The sequence below is a fragment of the Orcinus orca genome, chromosome 11 (assembly GCF_937001465.1).
Source record: "Orcinus orca chromosome 11, mOrcOrc1.1, whole genome shotgun sequence".
Classification (NCBI taxonomy): Eukaryota; Metazoa; Chordata; class Mammalia; order Artiodactyla; family Delphinidae; genus Orcinus; species Orcinus orca.
Window position 1 is genome coordinate 98,536,533 of NC_064569.1, and position 19,108 is coordinate 98,555,640.

The 19,108-nt window shown below is 58.1% G+C and overlaps 1 protein-coding gene across 2 annotated transcripts in view; it reads right to left on the minus strand.

The window, feature by feature from the left end:
- Positions 1-1,134: 1,134 nt before the first annotated feature.
- Positions 1,135-19,108, minus strand: part of KIAA0930 (KIAA0930 ortholog) — a 44,488-nt gene continuing 26,514 nt past the window's right edge. For both annotated transcript variants that reach the window (XM_012536591.3, XM_049695051.1), the window contains exons 2-10: positions 18,127-18,278; positions 14,317-14,442; positions 14,139-14,216; positions 13,730-13,831; positions 12,335-12,475; positions 11,559-11,753; positions 8,633-8,795; positions 7,318-7,476; positions 1,135-6,959 (exon numbers count right to left, since the gene is read on the minus strand). In XM_012536591.3, coding sequence (XP_012392045.3) covers positions 6,919-6,959; positions 7,318-7,476; positions 8,633-8,795; positions 11,559-11,753; positions 12,335-12,475; positions 13,730-13,831; positions 14,139-14,216; positions 14,317-14,442; positions 18,127-18,278 — 1,157 coding nt within the window. In that variant the 3' untranslated portion in view covers positions 1,135-6,918. The remainder of the gene's footprint in view (positions 6,960-7,317; positions 7,477-8,632; positions 8,796-11,558; positions 11,754-12,334; positions 12,476-13,729; positions 13,832-14,138; positions 14,217-14,316; positions 14,443-18,126; positions 18,279-19,108) is intronic.

A 19,108-nucleotide genomic window follows, 5' to 3' on the forward strand; every position in this document is an offset into this window, starting at 1 on the left:
TTCCAGACAGGGGCTCCTGGGTGGGCTTTCCAAAGAAACTGGAGTTGAGGCAGGCGAGGTTTCTCCCACAAGTGGAGTTGGGATCTGTGTCCAGGAGGACATTTAAAAACTAAGGATCAAAATGAAGGAAGAAATGTATTTTAAGTTTATGTTACTTTAAGTTTTTGGTGATTTAGAAAATCACTCTTAAGGCATTAACAGATTACATTGTAATATACCTTTGAAAGTTTTAGAATAAGGTTCATACCTTTAAAACGTTTCTGAGTTATTCAGCACTTAGCTGGTTTTTAAGAGGTGTCTCCTGGTAAAGAAAATATTATAAAGACTGAGTTACCCATCAAAATATTTTTCTTGAACTGACAACATCTGACGGAAACTGCTGAAGACACTACGCGGGTAGGTACTGTGTAGAGGAGTGCATCTCCGCTGCGCTGAATGGCCGGGCTGGAGCAGTGGGTCTGCAGTGTGGTCCGTGGGGGCGGCAGCGGCAACACCCAGGGACCTGTTAGAGATGCCAGCTCTGGGGCCCCACCCTACACCCACCCAGCCAGATCCTCGGGCAGGGGCCCAGGCATGTGTTCTGGTTTTTATTGAGGTGTAATTCACATACTATAGAATTCACCCTTTTAACGTGCACAGTTCAGCTGTTTTTACTAGATTCAGAGTTGTGCAACCATTACCACTATCTAATTCCAGAATATTTCATCACCAGCCGTCTGGGTTTTAACAGGTGTTTCTGACACAAGTCAAATTTGAGAACAACTGGGCTACATCTGTGCTCTCTTATGACTTGTTTAAAGATAATCTATGAAACACCCTTTGGGCACGTATTTCAGGAGGAAACTGATTATCACAGTTGCCAGGAACTATGCCAGCCTTTGTACGTGTCTCCAGCTTCATTGCATCTGGGAAGGTGGGTGGTGATTCTACTCTACAGTTCACAAAACCCTAAGGAGGTGCAGCTTGTCGAGGGAACAGCCACGCGGGCTCCCTCCAGTGTGACTTGAAGGTATGTATGTGCCCAGTGAAGGACTGTGCTTCACTGGTTTCTGAAATTGGCTAAAATCTTTTTAACAAAATTGTTTATTTAAATTATAATCACTAAAGTTTACTAAAAACCATGGTATTTCAAACTGAGCAGTCTAATTGTTTTATTAAAGTCAGGTTCCAGGATGAAAGACCCTTAACCCACAAATAGGAAAGAAGTATCTTGTTAATAAGCCTGTTGGCTTACGTGGAGGCCAAGTCAGGAGGGAATTTAATGTTGCTGTGGGCAAAAGCAAAGACATCTTTTGTTTGATCATCCCCAGAACAAATATTTTTCCTTCCTCATATAAATTTTCCAGCTGTTCTGTCATTTTAACAATCGAGCACGAAGTACAGCATGTTTACACATCCAACACATATATATACAGTGAACCGTGTTATTGTCTGGAGTCAGTTACTTTACATTTACCCCTTCTGCCGGTATAAAATTCCCAAAGGTTTTCCCTTCCAGTCAAAATTTTTTTCCTAAGCCAGGGCATGACAGTAGTTCCTAAAAGTGCATCTAGGTCAGAATAAAAACGCAAACAGCAGCATAGCCCTCAAGAGTAAGCAGTGAACAGGAATGCAGTTACTGCAGGTACAGCTTCCAGGGTACAGACTGTCTCCCCACCTCTACTAATCAGGTGACTGTCTTAAAAGGACCTCCTCACTATTAACAACAAGGGGGCTGATGTGGGTGAGAAGGAAGTCACCTTTTTCACCTACTAAACTGCCTCCTTTCTAGGTACCGTCTGTACGCCTTCCGAAGGACAGGCCACCCTTGGTGACGCCAGTTCAGAGAATCCTGGCTCCGGTGTTTCTGAGAGAGATGTGCTGTGATGACCTTTACCCTATTTCTAGATTTGTGGAAGTGTCCCTCGCAGACCGCCCCCCTTTTTGTTGTCGTTTTCTATAACCTTCTACAGTGTCTTAGGCCTTACTTGTGCCCATCACCCTATGACGTAAGAGTGCACCTGACCATGGAAAGAAAAAGCCCACTGCCTGAGCAGTGCTTCCACCTGCAGGAACCGGAGTAGGAGGCTCTGGCAGAGTCAGCCTGAGGGGCTGTGAGCATCCTCGGTGTCAACCCGATGAACTGGGGCTGGGAGGCAACAGCCAGCCACGGTCCAAAACCACCTTCCAGAAGACCAGTAGCTCATGCGAAGCCTGCCAGAACATGAACTTGGGACTCCTTTTATTCTAGTCACTTTCCCACTTCTCTCAGGGCCTTTGCAGAGGTTCTCTGGCAAAGGCTTGGGAATTTTATAACTGACTTCACAGGGGCTGAGAGAGCTGACCCTGAAACAGTCTCCGATTTCATTTTGCAAATACAGCGTCTGACCAAACTGTAGCTGCTGGCCTCCAGACCCCTCGCTGACGCCCAGGCCTGCCAGAGCCAGGGTGTGAAAGCTCCAAAAGACGTTTAAGACACCTCGGGGGGGAATTAAGATTCAATCGGTAAATTAGCACACTGCTGCAGTATCTGTAATCTGAAACACCCACTGGAGAAAAAATAGGTACAGATTCATCAGAGAAGAAATAAATAATACCCAACATGCAAATCAACTTTCAAAAGAAATGCAAAATCATAAAGCCCAGCTAGCAGCCGAACACAAACAACTGCTTAGAAATTATTTCTATTGTATGTGGAAGATGGTTAATCCAGAAGCTGTTGACAGAGCTTATGGAAACAGCACTGCCAGCTAGATCCTAATATAGCCAATGTATGCCGTCCTGGTGTTTCTGCTAAAATATATTTTGTAGAAATCATTTTAGTTAGGCCTCAAAGTAGTGAAAAATCTCAACAGGTTTTCTTCGCAGGTTTACATATTCTCACACACAGAACTCGTTTGGAGACCATAAAAGATTGCTATTTACACCTAAATCGTCCAACCTTCTAGGAAGTGGGGACTAAAGACGACACTGGCAGCCGCTCAGCAGCGTTGGAGCGTCGCTGTTGGTTTTCATCTGCTGAGCTCAGGGCTGGAACCGCAGCCACGAAGATGCCCGCCTGCCCTGGGAAGAGTAGAAAACTACACACCAACGGCTCCACGCGGCTGGCTGCCTCTGCTTCTGAGGCTCTACCCGCTGTGGACTCTGAACCCAGCCCCAGGCCACTCGGTGTTCAAGTGATTTGGCTTCTGTGCGGTGTCCCGAGGAGTTGTCCAGGGCTGTCTGTTCCCGGGGCTTAGACGAAGGGCTGCAGGATTCCTTCTCCGCTGAGGATCACGTCCGTCAGTGAACAGGAACAAAGGTAAGAAGCCCCGGTGCACCCATCACCCGACTCCCGGGGGACTGCTAACGCCTCCAGAGGCTACTTCCACTCCAGGTCCAGGGCCCGATGTCGGCCAGCATCACATCCCTGTCGGAGTCTGTGCCCCATTAGGGCGGTTATCTTTTTGAAGGGAAGTAATTCTGCTGTCTGATACACAGAAGAGAGAAAGCCTGCACAGGAATAATCAATGTACTGGCAAAAGACACTTGGTTTTGTAACTAAATTCCAGCTACGTTGGAAAACTGAACAGAATTATCAGTGAAACCTATCACCAGGGCGCATTAAAAAGTTGACAGTTTTATAGGTAAATCTATATTTTCAGGGTAACTCTTTGAAGAATTTTGGCCAGCAATTTAAAACCCCCTCATTACAATAATGTCGAATGTTGTTCAGAAGTCAGTCGTTAGAATGTACCAACTGCATAGGGACTTCCTCTGGAATGTCTTTTAAGAAATAGTTTTCACATCATTCTTCAAAAATCTCTACTGACTAGTTTGTCTGTGATTAAAACAGCAAAAATAGGTCCTGGTTCGATTCTAGCTAGATTCTTTGAAAAAAAAATCACATCAGGAACATGCCTGTCTGCCGTTACTATCATTGACAGAAACCTAATTGATTTCTGATGATTTGTTCACAGTCCTTGAGAAGCCCAAACGTTAGCAAGGCTCTGACTCGCCAGAAAACCCACGCTATCTCCAAGTTGACTGGCTTTAGAATGTTCTGCCCTTTCTTCTCTTTGACTACTTCTCTGTTACTTAAAAATAATATCCTTCTTTTGAAATAACAAGCCTCAGCTGTTTGCACAGACAACTGAAAGTTCCTTCCATCAGACATCGGAATGGAGACTAAACACTGCCTGAACCTTCGGGTGCTGAAGGAGATGGAAACAGAGAAGACACGGGTCTGATTCTAAAAAGAAGATAACTTTCTTATTAATGTCCTAAAAAGCTTAGAGGTTACAGGTTTCTTCAAAGGAAAACTGCACTTTAATTCCAATTCCCGTTTAAGAGATGTTCACGCGCTTTGGCTGTCCCCTCCTTATACAAGAGACAGGCATGTTCCCAGAAAATGAAAGACGGCCCTACAGGAAGTAAGATGTGTCAACACCAGGACGCCCTGGGATGTCGGGGCCCCGGTTCTGGCCCCGTCACTTGTCACTCTGTTACTGATGTCATTTGTGACTTTGAGAAAAGCAAAACTCAGAGTAACAGCTTACTGCCTAGTTACCAAGTGCCTCTAAGCATGTTTCAAATTCAGTGTCAGAAGTAGCCTCTGGAGGATTTAAGACTGAGAAAGGTCGATTCCACGGAACGTTCGTGCATCAGTCCTGGGGCAGCACGGTGTCGAGGCTCAGTGTCGACTGGGGCCAGACGCCTGGGTTGGGCTCCTGTTGTCCCAACCTCTCCGTGTGTGGCTGCTCCCTCATCTGTAAGAAGGGGGTGATGACAAGCAGCTAAACGTTTAGCACGGTGCCGGCACACGCTAGGTGCTACCTAAGTTCACACGCTTTACCAGTGAGGCGTGATCTCTCAGACCACTGTGGCCCGCATGTCTATGCTCTGCAAAGCACGTTCACGCGTTCCTTGCAACTGGCCCTCAGTTACCCTTCGAGGCAGAACTTTCGTTTGAGGAGGAGCCGATTTCTGGCTCCAGTGTGGGCGGACCCTTCTCGGGCTCCTCCCCCATGAGAACGGGGAGGGCGGCTGCACTGCGCATGTGCGAAACGACCTCATCCCTCCGCGGCAGATACGTTAGGACTGCATTTCTCCCAAGAACTGAGCCAGAGTCTTCAGACCCCAGAAGACCAGGAAGAAAAGGAGCCTGAAGGAAAAGCTGTAATTCAGCTGCCTCGGACACAGACGTGGCTGCAGAGTTGGGCTCCCCAGAGAACACTCACCCGGCACCCGGGAACACCGGGCCAGGCTCACGGCTCCCTGAGGCGCTCTCTGCTCCAACACCCTGGGGCGTGACCTGACTCTGTGCTGCGCTAAGACAGTTTTGGAACGTGAAGCTGTGCGGGGAGCTGAGATGCAGCCGAGCACGAGCCGGGCGCTGTCAGAGAACGCAAGAACGTTCGCCCCGACCCCACCACTCACCTCCCCGGCCTGGTGACCAGGGTGTGGGGTAGGGTAAGCGTCCCGATGGTCTTCCACCTGACCTGAGCTGAGCTATGCAGGAGGGCTGGCCATCTCGCCCTGACCCGGTCGTGCACCGGAACCCTGGAGACTGCGGTGAGGTAGGTGGTATCAGCCCCATCGACAGGTGGGCAAACTGAGGCAGAATGAAATGCAGTAGCTCGCTTTTAATAACAGCATACAAAATCTGGAGAAGCCCCAAAGTAGTCCCCGGTTCCCGGAGCCCAGCGCAGACCCTTAGAACGCGCAGAATGGAAACGGACGGGAAAACGCGCCCCTCCTCCTCTCCCTCTTCTCCCCCAGAGGATCTCTAACCCTAGTACACCAGGAACCCTTCAAACACTCCTGAGGACGCAAGCAAAACAGAGCAGCAGAGACCCAGCTGATGGCTTATTCCCGTGGGCAGGGGAAACGGTTCTGTTATCCAGGGGGCTCACGGTCTTCAGAAGAGCGCAATGTGTCACCATAGGTGGAAACCCCTCAAGCTGGAACGGGGCCTGACAAGCCACATGGAAGCCAGTTCCCCTTTGCCTCAGTGACTGGTCTGAGAAATGGGACCAGCACGCCCATTCAAAGGAAATACGCTCTAAGAAACCAGGGAAGATGAAACACCGTATCCCCTCCCCTGGCCCCAGAGGACGGAGGTTCTGCCTGGAACCTTCCTGGGAGAACGCAGACCCCTCCTCGCCCTTTGGCAGGGACCCCACCCTTCTCCTGCCCGGCTACCAAGCACTCTCTCCTGCCCTCAGAATCCAAATTCCGCAGGCCACGCCAGCTGAGGCGCAGATGGGGTGGCTGTCTCCAAGCTGGAGGTGTGTGTGTTGGTGATGCTCTTTGGCTGGAAGCAAAGGCCATTCTGGCAGGATGGGGGCCTGTCTGGAACCGGGCACGGGGTGAGGTATTCCCAGCCCAGGGCAAAACCATCAGACAGCCGTGTTCCCCGCTCCCCGTGGAAACCCATCTACAACCAGGAGTAAACGAGGGAGGACAGACGATCGGGACTAACTTGGATGCTGAAGGTCATCGGTACAGTGTCACAAAATCGGAAACCACTGTTCCTTAAGTGCTGACAGTCTGACACACTGCGTGCCCCCAGCCAGTGGTCTCTGCCTGCCGCCTGTCGGGATGCGTACATCGGGTCCGTAGGGCTGGACTCCCTCTGGATGCTGGCTGCTCCTCTGCTCTCTCTTATGCCTCTTGGCATCTCTGGTCCTCTTTGGGTGCAGAGAGTTCTCCAGAGACGGGCTGAGGGTGCCGGGTGGGTGGGCAGGAGCAGAGCCAGCGGGGAGGAGAACGAGGCACTTCAGTTTGGGCTGGTGTTGGTGGAGCTGGCCCTGGCCCCGGGAGTCGAGTGGTCCCGCCTGGCTCCGGCTGCGGCGCTGGGTGGTCCCGGAAGACCCCAGTGACGGTGGACAGGTAGGCACTTGGCAGCACTCCCAGGACTGGGCAGGGCTGGAGGCTCCGCGTGGGCCCCGCACACGGCTAGGTCATCAGGATGGGCTTCTGCCGTACTTCCAGGATGTCTAGGGCGGTGGGGAAGACGCGGGCGGTCACACCCCCAGTGCTCCATTTATGAAGGAAGCACGCCACGTCGTTCACGGGCGTTTTCTCTTCCAACCCTCGGGTAACTGCGGTGCTGTGACCGCCCTCCGTGCAGACGGGGAACGAATGGGCTTGGAGCAGCTGCACCGCCTGGCGAGGCCACGGGGAACGGGGCTCACGCGGGGACTCTGGAGCCGCTGCCCGGCACCGCCCTGCGGCCCGTCAGTGACAGCTCTGCCTCCCCCTCGACTATAACGGGGTGGGCGCCAGGGCACGGCCCAAGGGGACACCTTCAGGGGCCATGGTTTTCCCAGAGGTCCCACACAAAGTCAAAATTACCTGTTAAGATCCGGTGCAGCGGCAAAGTGACGTAGGTTAAATGTGCATAAAGAAGGAAATTCCCGTCTGTTCGGTTCAGCTTCAGCCAGGACCCGACCAGGGAGCGCCCCGTGCCGGACAGGGACCGAGACCGCAGGTTGGTGGCATTGTGCAGGTCGGCTGGAGGGGAGAAGGCCGGTCAGGCCCAGGCGGCGGGGAGAACACCTCCCATTCCAGGTGGCGCCTCCCTGGCCCAGCGCGACCCTCTGCTGGGCGCCCCATCGCCCCGGCCTGCAACACCCAGTGCCCCTTCCTGCCTATCCAGCCCAATCCTACCCCTCAGGGCCCACCCCTCTGAGCCCTCCCCGACACCCCCTTCTCTGTCCTGGAGAGTCTCCTCTGTGGGGTCTGGCCCATCGCCACACTGTGTCACTTCGCTGCTCCCCTCTGGTACTGTCTGTCACTGGGAGGCCATGGGGGTGAGGCTGGGATGACCTGTCACCATCAGCCTATCTACGGGTCGCCTGGGAAGGCAGGCTGGGGGCTACGAGTGCTTTCCTGCTGGTCTGGAAGTAAGCCAAGGTGAGGAAGGCGCTCGCCCAAGCTCACTCAAGAGCAGGTTGAGGCCGGTGCCGGCGTCTCCTGGCCCTGGCCAGGGTCTCGTCCAGCAGGCCCTCTGCCTCTGGGTCCTGCCAGTCAGGACCGTTCAACGCCACAGCCCAGCTCCTCCAGATGGCTTCCCGCTGCTCTTCTGACGAACACGGACCCGCCGCCCCGCCGCACGGCTGGCTGACGGCGAGGCCCACGTGCACAGAGGCAGCAGCGGGAAGGCGCAGGCCAGCCAGGAGACACTGCACACTGAGTGGCTGAGAACCAGGGCCTCTGCGACATCCGGGCCGAGATGCCCAGCGGCAGACAGACAGGCCCGCGGGCTCGGGGAGGGCAGGTGAGCCCTGAGGGGACCGCACGGAACAAGGAGAGACCCTGAGGGATGCTCCCCCCACCCGGGGTTCCAGAGCGACCTGAGAAGAAAAGCCAGGGAGGGAGGTGACAGCATGTGCATGCGGACCACGGAGCTCCCCTCACCCGGCAGGCGTTTCCCCCACCCGCTCGGCCGAACAGGCAGACCAGTGACGTCGGGAAGGCTCTGAACCCCTGAAATCAGTGCAGACTGCCAGCTGTGCCTCACACGCTGAGCGCTGAGAGCGCCGGGCTGGGGGCGCCTCTCGGTGGGCCTCTGTCTGTCTGTCTGTCCATGGCTCCGTCCCCGCCCGGGACGGCCGGCCCTCTAACTGTGGATGGGGGAAGGAAGCAGCTTGGGGAGGGGCAGCGTCACCTGCCCCGTCATCCTCCCGGAAGAGTTCCTCGCTGTCGTTGGCCGAGTGAGACTTCTTCATCTCCGCCATCCGGCTGCGGGGCACCTTCCTCCTGAGGGACGGGGAGAAGAAGGCGGGCCGGTGGTTGCGCTCGGGCGTTGGGGGAGTGCTGAAGGAGGTCACCTGGGAACAAGGGGCGAGTCACCAGAGCGGCCCACCGACCCGGGGTCCCAGTGCCCACCCACCTCCCACCTCGGACGACAAGGACACCCGCCCTGCTGGGGCCCAGCGGGAGCTGGCCTCCAGCGCTGCCCCGGGAGGGACCGGGCTGCCCTCCTGCGGGCCTCAAACGCCAGTCAGAGGGTCGTCAGAGCCCAACGCAAGCCTGGCCGCTGATGCGGCTCAAGCACCCGCCACGGCACCGAACCTTCCCAACCTCCCACAACGGGAACCGGCATCAGCCCATCTGACAAAGAAGAAACTAAGGCGGGACGGCGACCCTGACGTGCCCGAGGTCACCCAGCAGGATGGTGGCCACACCGGGTTGCAACCCAGGTCTTCTGCCCCTAAGGCCATGCTCTTCACCCTGATTTCTTCTTTTGGCTACTATGTCCCATCCCCCCTCTCTCCCACCATCCTTTCATAGACGTGCAGTGGCCAAGCGGTCCATGCTTCCATCTCCTCCTCTCCTCTCTTCCAGCCACACTGCCAGTCACCACCCATTCTCCACACCCACTCAGGGCAGCACTAAGGACAGACAGGCACGTGACAGTGGTCCCTGCCCTCAAGGAGCTCACAGTCTGCTGGGGGCAGGAGACCCAAAAGTGACAACCACAGACCGAATGTTGTTGTTGAGACAGAAAAACGGAAGCACAGGATACAGGGGAGCACAGAGGCAAAAGGAATCAACAGCCTGGGAAATCAGGAAAGGCTTCCCGGAGGAGATGCCGCTTGAGCTGGGTCTTGAAGGACGAGTAGGAGTTCGCTAGGTGAAGAAGGGGGGGAAGGGCGTTCCAGGCAGAGGGAACGTGGCCCATCTCCTCCCTCCTCCCCATGCAAACAAGAATCTGAGGAACAAGACGAGCTGGGACTGAGACTTCGGGAGCCCCATCAGCCTCCTCGTCACGGCTCCGACATCCACCAGAGTCCCGGCGGCCGCTGGGCTCCAGACGGTCCTCCCACAAGCCAGGGAAGGTTTTTAAAAGATAAAAAACAAACACCAGAAACCACAATACACACAGAGTCTGCATTTGTCATGCGCTGGTTACAAACGACCCCTCTGGAAAAGGGAGGGGACAAGCGACAGTGAGCACAGAGGTGGAGGGGGCCCGTGCAGTCCTGGGAGGTCAGGGCCTGCCACTGACAGCTGCGTGACCCTGGCAAGCCCCTCCCCTTGACCCCAGGCCTCCCTGCTACTATGGGCCAGGGACTTTCCCAGGCACCGTCTCCTTCACCCCCGCAGCCACCCTGAGCGAGAAAGATCATCACCCCCATTTGACAGATGGAAAATCAAGGCCCGGGCAGGTCTAGTAACCGATCTGCGGTCACTCGGCAAACAAGTGGCTGGAACGGGCACCCAGGTTTGTCCAGCCCAAGCCCAGGCCACGTCTTCACAAGGGGTTTCACATACACATTCGTTAGGGCCTCAGTGGGCAATTTAGGACCAAGGAGAAGAAGAAACCTCCTTATCCCGACTGTAAACCCCCTCTATTCCCAAGACAACAGAGGCCCCTGCCTGGAATTCTCACCCATCATCACAAAAAAGAGCATTTATTGTTTCTGTTCTGCTTATAAAACACATTCATTGCAGAAACTTCAAAGCAAAAAAAAGACATACAAAGAAAGAAAACCGCCATCTGACTACCTGGAGATGTGCAAGGTGAACGTAATTTTACAGAATTAGAAGTATTTCACGTATGCGCTCCCCCGCCTAAGGCGCGCCCGCAGTGATGCGTGACTTACACGCTCAGGAGCCATTTTCCCAGGCAGACCAGCCGCCGTCCCCACAGCGGCTGTGACCTGAGGGCCCCATCTGATGTTCAGCGGCTCCTCTGAGCCCCCAGCACCTCGGGAGGCAGGTGTTTTCACCCCGTTTCTGGATGAGCAAACTGAGGCTCAGGAGAAGAGACCTGTCCCAGTTCACGCAAGCAGCAGCACCTGGATTCCAGCCCCCCAGCAGCCCCTCTCTTGGAGGTGCCCCCAGTACCCTGTCTTCATCCAAGACGCCCAGCTCTGAGCTGCCCCCTCTGAAGACCCAACTGGGGCAAAGCAGCCAGCGGGCTGGAGACTTTCCCCTGCCTGAGCCCTGGGGCCCCCTGGAGGCTCTGCGAATAAAGCTGCCACTGACCTCAGCTTCCCACCCCTGGGGAAGGACAGTGGCTAGAAAGAGCAGGGCTCAAAGGCTCAGTGCTGTCACATGAGAGCCATGTGACCTGGGACAGGGCAAGTAAATCAGGCAAGCCTGGGTCCCCAGGCCTGCAGACCCGAAAGCTCAGGCCCACCCACGGGCTGCTGGTGGCCTCCCAGCAGTTCAGGTGCACAACACCTTGTAAACGAGTGGCCCGGGCAGAGAGAAGAGCTAGGCGGCCCCAGGGCCTCTGCGCTCTCCGGCTGATGCTGCTGGGGCAGGAGGGGAGGCTGGCTCCTCCTCACCCCTGGCTCACCCTCCGGGAAGGCCGGTCACGTGCCCACACTCGCCCAGCAGGTCCAATGAGGCAGGCGCCAGAACCCTGGAGACAGAGCCCCGCCACAGCGGCAGCTCAGGGCCCAGGCGCTAACCTGCTGTGCGACCCTGGGCAAGTCACTTGCCCTCTCTGAACCTCGGCCTCCTCCCCAGAAGGCTGGGGATGATGACACCTACCTCACCGGGGGCTGTAAGGATCAGGGAGACGGTGGGAAGCAGATCTGAGGGACGGGAGGCCCCTCCCCGAGCTGCGCAGCCCTTACCCGCTCGTGCATGGGCGAAGCCGGGCTGGAATCCTCTTCGGTCCCGCAGGGGGACGTGTCACCAGTGGACACACGGCTGACCGCCATCTCGGCGTGGCCCTTGCCCTGTGGCCCCTTCATGCGCACAAACTCCATGTTGTTGTACTTGTAGAAGCCAAAGGACATCTTCTGTGCCATGCGGGCAGCCACACTCACCTGCAGACGCGTGGGAGAGGGCCTGAGTCAGGCAGGTAGGGATGCCCGCTCCCTGGGGGCATGAGCAGCCCCTGAGGACTGCCAGCCCGCCTCCAGGGGGACCGAGCCCCGGCTGACCTGGGCTCGCCCACGAGGCAGGGCAGTGCCGGGGCGCTAGGGATCCCTGGCTGATGCCCCTCTCAGCCCGATGACCATGCCCCACGCAGGGCCAGCACAGGCCGGGAAGAGAGCCCCAGCCCAGTGGGACCTGAGACCACCTCCCCTGTCCCTTCCTCCCAGGCTCCAGAGAGAGGACGTCCTCGGGACAGTGCTCAGCTGCGGGAGAGCGGCCCGTCCACCTGGACTCCTCTCCCCTCAGTTCAGTCCAGCAGGGGCTAATCCCAGGAGGGTCTTCCCTCGGGGGCCGGAGTGGGCCGGAGTGGGCCGAGACGTGCTGTAGAGAGCACAACACAACCGCCTAAGGGGGCTCCGGGGGGCTGCGGGCGCTCCGAGGAGGGGCAGGTACAGCTCCGAGCCGGGCGAGGGCAGAAGGGGGCCTGGGGGGCGCCCGCCCCTGGGCCCTGCACCCGCCCTGCACTCACGCGGTTGTCGTACACCTTCTTGAGCGCCTCGTAGCGGATGGAGCCCTGAAAGATGACCCCTTGGAATGTGTTGGATTTGTCACTGGCCACCAGCTCCACACAGACCATCTCTCCTTCGCCCACGGTCATGTCGCTGAACACCTGGGGTGGGGCACGAGGCAGAGACGGGTTCATCGCCTGCCAGCTGCCACCACCCAGCCGCAGCCCGGCTCCCAGCCCAGCACCCTCTCACTGGCCCAGGGCGGACTGCTCAGGAACTCCCACTTTGCAGGTGGGAACGCTGAGCCACAGATGTCAGGGTATTTGCTCAAGGCCCCCCGCGGCTCCACCAAGACCAGCACAGGAAGGCGGACAGGCTACCGCGGGGCGGGGGCAGCGTCTACAAGGGGGTGGGGTTGATAACGGTGACTCTGGGACCGGAAGAGGATGCACCTGCCCTGGCCACCAGAAGGACACTGCCCCCATCACTCTTCCTCATGCCAGGGAGTTAAACGGTCCACGGGGACCGTCTGGCCCGCTTTCTAGGATCTCCTGCACCCTGGCTGTGGGCACTCGGCCCACCCGCCCCGAGCTTCACGGCTCGCGTGCAGGCACCAGCTCAGTTGCCCGACGGATGGACCGCCGGACCGCCAGGGTGGCCTGCGGGGGACTCGGCACCCCGCCCCTGCTCGAGTCACCGCTCCCGGGGGCCAGCGTATAGGCCGAGCTCTGAGGTCACACAGACTGAGGTTCAAATCTCAGCTCTGCCACGGACGAGCCGTGTGAGCCTGAGATGCCTCAACACACCAATCCAATCGAGAAGAGCCCTGAAACACAGGCCCCCTTCTTCCTGAGTCCTCCCAGGGCCCCGACCCACTCCGGTGGGTACCGGCACCGCTGCCAGGGCCTCGACAGGGGAGAGTGGCTGGACAGGAGCTGGCAGGGTCGCAAGTGGGAAGCAGCTGGGTTCCGGGCACCCCACATTTCCCAGTCGAATCACCTGCCTTGGGCCCCAGTTTTCCCAACCTTAAAATAGAAGCTTGGTCCACATGACTTCTAGAGCCCCAGCCATCTTGGACATCCTAGGATCCCAAGGTGTGGGGGCCCTGATTCAGAGTTTAAGGGCCATAACAATGATTCCTCCCGCCTGGGAAGCACTCTCTGTAGGCGTTTACGGCGCATTTTCCCATTATTCATGAGCTCTTTGACCTTTCAACTCTGATGCCCATTTTACAGATGAGAAAACCGAGGCTCTGAGCCAGGTGAACTCACTTGCCCCGAGTCAAACAGCAGGAAGAGCGCAACCCCAGCCCAGCGCCCACCGCCTTTCTGAAGGCGTGTGAGGCCTGAGGGAAAAGCGTCTCGTATTCCCTCGTATTCCCTGATGAGGGGGAGCTAGAGGGAAACAAAGCCCACCTCCTCGAAGCTGTCGATCATGAAGAAGATGTTGGGGTAGCTGATCTTGGATTCTTCCCCTTTGCTGTCCATGGGATGTTTACTGGGGGATGCGAACACTTGCTGAAAGAAAGGAGATGCGAAGGACTGGGTGTGGCCCCGGCCCTGCACCCAGACCAGGAGCCACTCAGTGGGGTGGAGTGTGCTGCCCAAGGCACAGGTCACCGCGGTCACACTGCCCAGAGCCAGGCCACGCTCAAGGTTGCCACTTGGGAAGAAGCCGTCTGGGATGACTGGTTTAGCGCTCCTGAGCAGGACATAGGCCCCCGGGGGCTGAATGGACTTCTGGAGCCGGACGCTCACTTCGGGGCAGGGAAGGCAGCAGGAGGACTTGCCTCCCAAGTAAACACAGGGCAGCCAGAGGGCTCACCTGGGATTTCTTCTTATGGACGTGGATGTCCCCGCCATCAGCTCGTGTGCACACAGCACATGTCACCATGTAGTCCAGCTGGAAGAGAGCGCAGGACGGGGGTGTGGAGGGGTCTGCTGTCCCTCAGGGCCTTCTGACAGCCCCCCTCCTGGAGCCCTGCCCCGCGGCTCCCCTGTACCTTCTGCAGGATGAGGTTCAAGCAGACGCTCTCCTCCCAGTCGATGTCAGGGTCTCCGAGGCCCGGCAGCTTCTTGGAGTCCCGCCGGTACACCTCCACCTCCACCTCGGGCTCGGCCTCAGCCAGCTGCGCGGCCCAGGGCAGAAGTGAGTCCCAGCCCCACGGGGGCGTCTTCTCCCTCACCACTGCACCCGCCAGGTGCTAACACAGACGTGGACTCCTTACTCCTGGGCTCTCTAGCTATGCGACCCAGAGTTCACCGAGAACTCAGCCTCCAAGGTTGTCCCTCAGGCCCTGCAGTTTGGGGGGGGGGGTCCCAGCAACCTGTGCCACCCACGCTGCTCTCCTCACCTCGCCTACAGGCGGCCCGTCCACCCATCCACCCTCCACCACTGGCCTAGCGCAGGCAGCCCTGGGGTTGCTATGGTGACCGGGTACCGCTAGGCTGCAGGGCGAGGAGGGGGCCAGAGGCAGCCCGGGCTTGCCGCAGAGAACCCGCAGCGCGCAGGCGCTGCGGTAGGGCCCGCAGCACACCTGCCAGGGGCTTGCCTTTCCGTTCTTCTGAGCAGCGCGGGCAGAGAAGCTGCCTGGGAGTGGCTGTGTGGTCTCCTCACTCCCCCTCCCTGCCCACCTCGCACCCCCAGGCCTGAGGGATCTCCCCACATCGCTGCCCATCGGCTGCCTTCCAAACACTACCGGCAGATGTGACATGGCCCAGCCCGGCAGGGCACCGTCGTATGTGCGCCTGACACGCCCCTCCCGCTCTGCGTGTGCTGGTCCCTCCACACGAATGTCCTCAGTCCACTGCCGTCCCCTCTCTCTGTCCTACAACATTCCGGCCAGGTGTCACCTCCTCCTCTTTGTGGGTCCCCAGACACCCGCACTCTTCCCACCATCACAGCACCGACGGCTCCACGTGCCACTGGCCACACTGTCTGTCCATCCCAACAGACTGCAGGCTCCCCGAGGACCGGGCCAAGTCTGAGTCATTTTGTGCTCCCAGTGCCGGGAGAGAGGCATCTGTACAGAGCTCACGGCAGGTGTTCGATGGAACATTCCAGCACGTGAACAGCTAGACTGCCACACACTCCCATGGACTCAGGCTCCCCACCGACCTCAATAGCCCCCAACCTTCAGGAGAGCTCGCACGTGGCCCCGGGCCTCCTGCTTCAAACTCCTCAGTCCTGAGTCCAGGGTTCTTTCCCTGCGAGAAAGAGACCATCGTCTGCCCATTCCTTTCGCCTCCCTGCCCGGCCACTCTGGGAACACGCAGACCTGACCTCTCCTTGTTCCCGCCTGCCCGCCTGGAGAATTCAAGGCCAAGTCAGGCTAAGAAAACCCTCCCTGACTAGAGCCGGGTCCTCTCCAGGCACCGAAATCCAAGGCACAGCTGAGAGTCTCAGATGTGCCCAGTCCTTACTGGAGCCTCTGGTCTCCCTGCCTTTGGGAAAACACCAAGATTTTGCAAAAAAAAAAAAAAAGTCATCTGTAATCTGGACCCCAGCAGATGCCAACAGGCCGGAGAGGCGGTGGACGGAAGTCGGAGCCCACAGCCCTGCTGCCTCCCGGCTGTCTGCCCCCAGGCAGATGCGCCCTGGCTCCAGTCTCCCCGCTGGCGAACCGTGGAGGGAGCTGTGCCGAGGACAGAGGACAGCGCGCCGATCACGGGAGTCGCCAGCTCCGAGGCACCCAAGACTCTCACCGCCCTCCGCCAGGGGACTCGTGTGGTCACATCGCCCAAACCTCTGGCCCCCCAGTTGTGTGCGATGGGATGGCCTTAACCCGGCCCCCTTTTCTAGGAGAGGCTGAGCCCTAGAGAGGAGCTGACTGGACTAGGTTACAAGGCCAGTCGGGGGAGACGATGCTGGACCGGAAGGGTGGGTGTGGTGACCGGGGACCTTGGGCCAGGCTCCCGAAGGCGCTCAGCTCAGGACCTCTCCACCCACACCTGCCCCCAAATTCCACCCCTCCATCCCTCCCAGGGCTCCCCCTGCCCACACTGAGTGTGGCTCGGGTCCCACCCAGCACCAAGGCCGTGCAGGCGAGGCCTGTGCCACAGCCTCTGGTCACCAGATCCAATGGCCCGTCCCCCTCTCGTCCTGCATCCCCACGCCTGCCCACTTCTGGAGCCCTCCACCTCTCCAGCCAGTCGCTCAACGTCTCCAGCTGGTCCCTCCCACGTCAGGCTGGCTCAGGGCTCTGTCCTAGGCCTCTTTGTTACTCCCCCGAGGCTCCCTCCTCTTCCCATGCCATCTTGGTGCCCATGGTCCCAAATCAGCTCCTCCCTGACCTCTCTGCTCAGTTTCACACAGGAAACCCACTGCCTGGAAGACACCGCCATCTGGATGTCCCACGGGCACCTGCGACTCAACCCGTCCAACACCTGCCCTCCTCCTGTGTCCCCTCCAGATTCACCCCGGGCCCAAGCCAGAGACCTGGCTGCCAGGCCGAGCCTTCCCTCCGCCCCACATTCAATCACCTGAAGCCCTGGTAGTTAAGCCCACTTCCTGGGCCTTCCTCGGAGCTGACCCCACCCCAACACCCCTCCCTCCGCCCGGCTCGGCGCAGCACGGCAGCTCCTCACTTCTACTCTGACGCCCCCCAACCCTTCCCCCACCTATGCCCGAGAGCCTGCCACGTGGAACTCTGACCACGTCCCCTTCGTTGGTTTGTCAGGCTCAGCGGTTTCCCAGGGCTCTGGGGATAAAACCCAAATTCTGGTCACTGCAGTTGCCACACTGTGTTGGCGCCACGCGATGCACTTCAGGGTCCCAGTGCCCACTGGCCCCAGTGACAACGCGGCTACACAGCCAGCTGCTGCAGACACCAGATGGACACCAGAGGACCCTGGCCCACCCCTGGGCCTTCCTGCATGACACGCAGCCCGGCCAGACCAGCCATGCGGCCGCCGGCATTGCAAGCCACCATGCCTCCTCTGCAGCAGGTACCAGGCCTGTCCATCTGCAGAAAACCCATCACGCGTCAGGCTCAAAGAGCAGGCACACGGCAGGGGAGGCACCAGCCCCAGGTAACAAGCCCCGGCCCGGGGCTGCAGGCCCTGCAGTGGGCAAGCTGCGAAGACCTGCCTCCACGGCCCTCCCGTTTCCGTGTATTTAAAGGGAAGCAACGTGTTTCCATGTTTGGCATACAGGTTGCTTAAACATTTTACAAAATACTAAATAAAGCTTCTGAAAAACATGCAAAGTCTGTTCGATCAACTGCTCTACACAAACTTAGGGGATGAAACACCTGAGGCGACTCATTCCACCTGTGAGCCCTCGGCTTCCTCTTCTGTAAAGCGGGGATAATAACCCCTGCCCTGCTGGGTCGCTGGGAAGACACAACGAGATCGGGAGGCAGAGAGCTCAGCACCGTGTCGGGCGCGTGGTGAGCGCTCAGGGACTGGTAGGCACCAGCATCGTCACCAAGCCGGCTCAACTGCCCGCGGCCAGGGAGGACCCCAGCCCGCTGGGGTCAAAATCTTTGCTCCCCCATTTATTTACTAATTATGAGATGCTGGCCAAATCACCCAGCCTCTGTCCATGTTTCCTCCAAGGTACTACAGTGATGATAATCGCTGCTTTCCAGGGTCGTGGTGAAGATTAATAATGATGTCTATCTACACAAGCCCAGCGCATCCCGCCATCAGACGCGTGTGTGGCCATCCCTGCACAGTTCCTGAAGCCTGGCAGGTGCTAAATGAACACCATGTTCCCCTCTCGACTCGCACAAGGACTGCAGGGAAGCCCCTCTCTCACACCAAGAGCAGACCTCCAGGGAGGCTTGGCTGGGCCCCGAGGGGCCACTCACCTTCCGCCCGTCGACGGCACCCTCGCTGCCCACGTACGCCAGCTTCCGGCGCACGTAGAAGAGCATGTCGTCCTGCCGCGGGGCCCACTTCTCCATGAAGTAGGTAGAGAACATCCAAGTCCAGAAGACGATGCGGTCATCCTTGAAGCACCCTGCACAGGGAGGCCAGAGAGGAGTGAGGAAGGATGGGTCAACCTGGCCCCAGCCCTGTGACCTTGGCCGGGCCCGGGCCCTGTCCCCCACCCCGCCCCCGACCTGTGTTTCTGGTCAGAAAGCAGCCAGGACTCTGTGATGTTCAGAGCCCCCTTTTCCCTCACACCCCACCATGGGGCACCCAAAGAGGCTCAAGGCCACGAGACCCCCCATGGCACAGTGGACTCCAGCCTGTGGATGAATCAGCGGCTTCGGTGGGGAAGGAAAGACGGAATCAGAGGGAACGTCATGGGCAGGCTGTCTGGCTGGGAGCCGGAAGGGCTTAGGAGGGGAGATCTGTCAGGCAGGCACCTCCCTCCCCCCATCCCCACCCCAGGCTGCCGCAGCTCCCACGGAGAATCCGACTTAAAGGAACAGCTGCCCCTTTGCCAACCACGCTCAGCTGCAGGCAGGAAGCAGGGAGGACGTCCACCCTACCCTCACCCTGGCGCCACGGAGCCTTTCGGCATGCCAGACTGACTGACTTCTTTTTATTACAAACAGGATTCCTTTATGATAAATCTTTACGGTACTCTTTCCCACACAAAGCCCACAGGCTCTGGTAGGAAGGACTGAGTTTCCACTCCAGCTCTGCACTTGCCACGTGACAGCGGGCAAGCATCACAGCCTCTCTGACCCCCAGGTTTCTGGGGGTGAACACAGACTGAGACCATGGGCATGGAGAGCCCGCGCCTGGCACAGAGCGGGACCCACAAAGGCGGGTGTCTAGACAGATCCGACAAAATTCCAAGATATGCTGCAGAGCTGTTTCTTAGAAACCCAAGATATT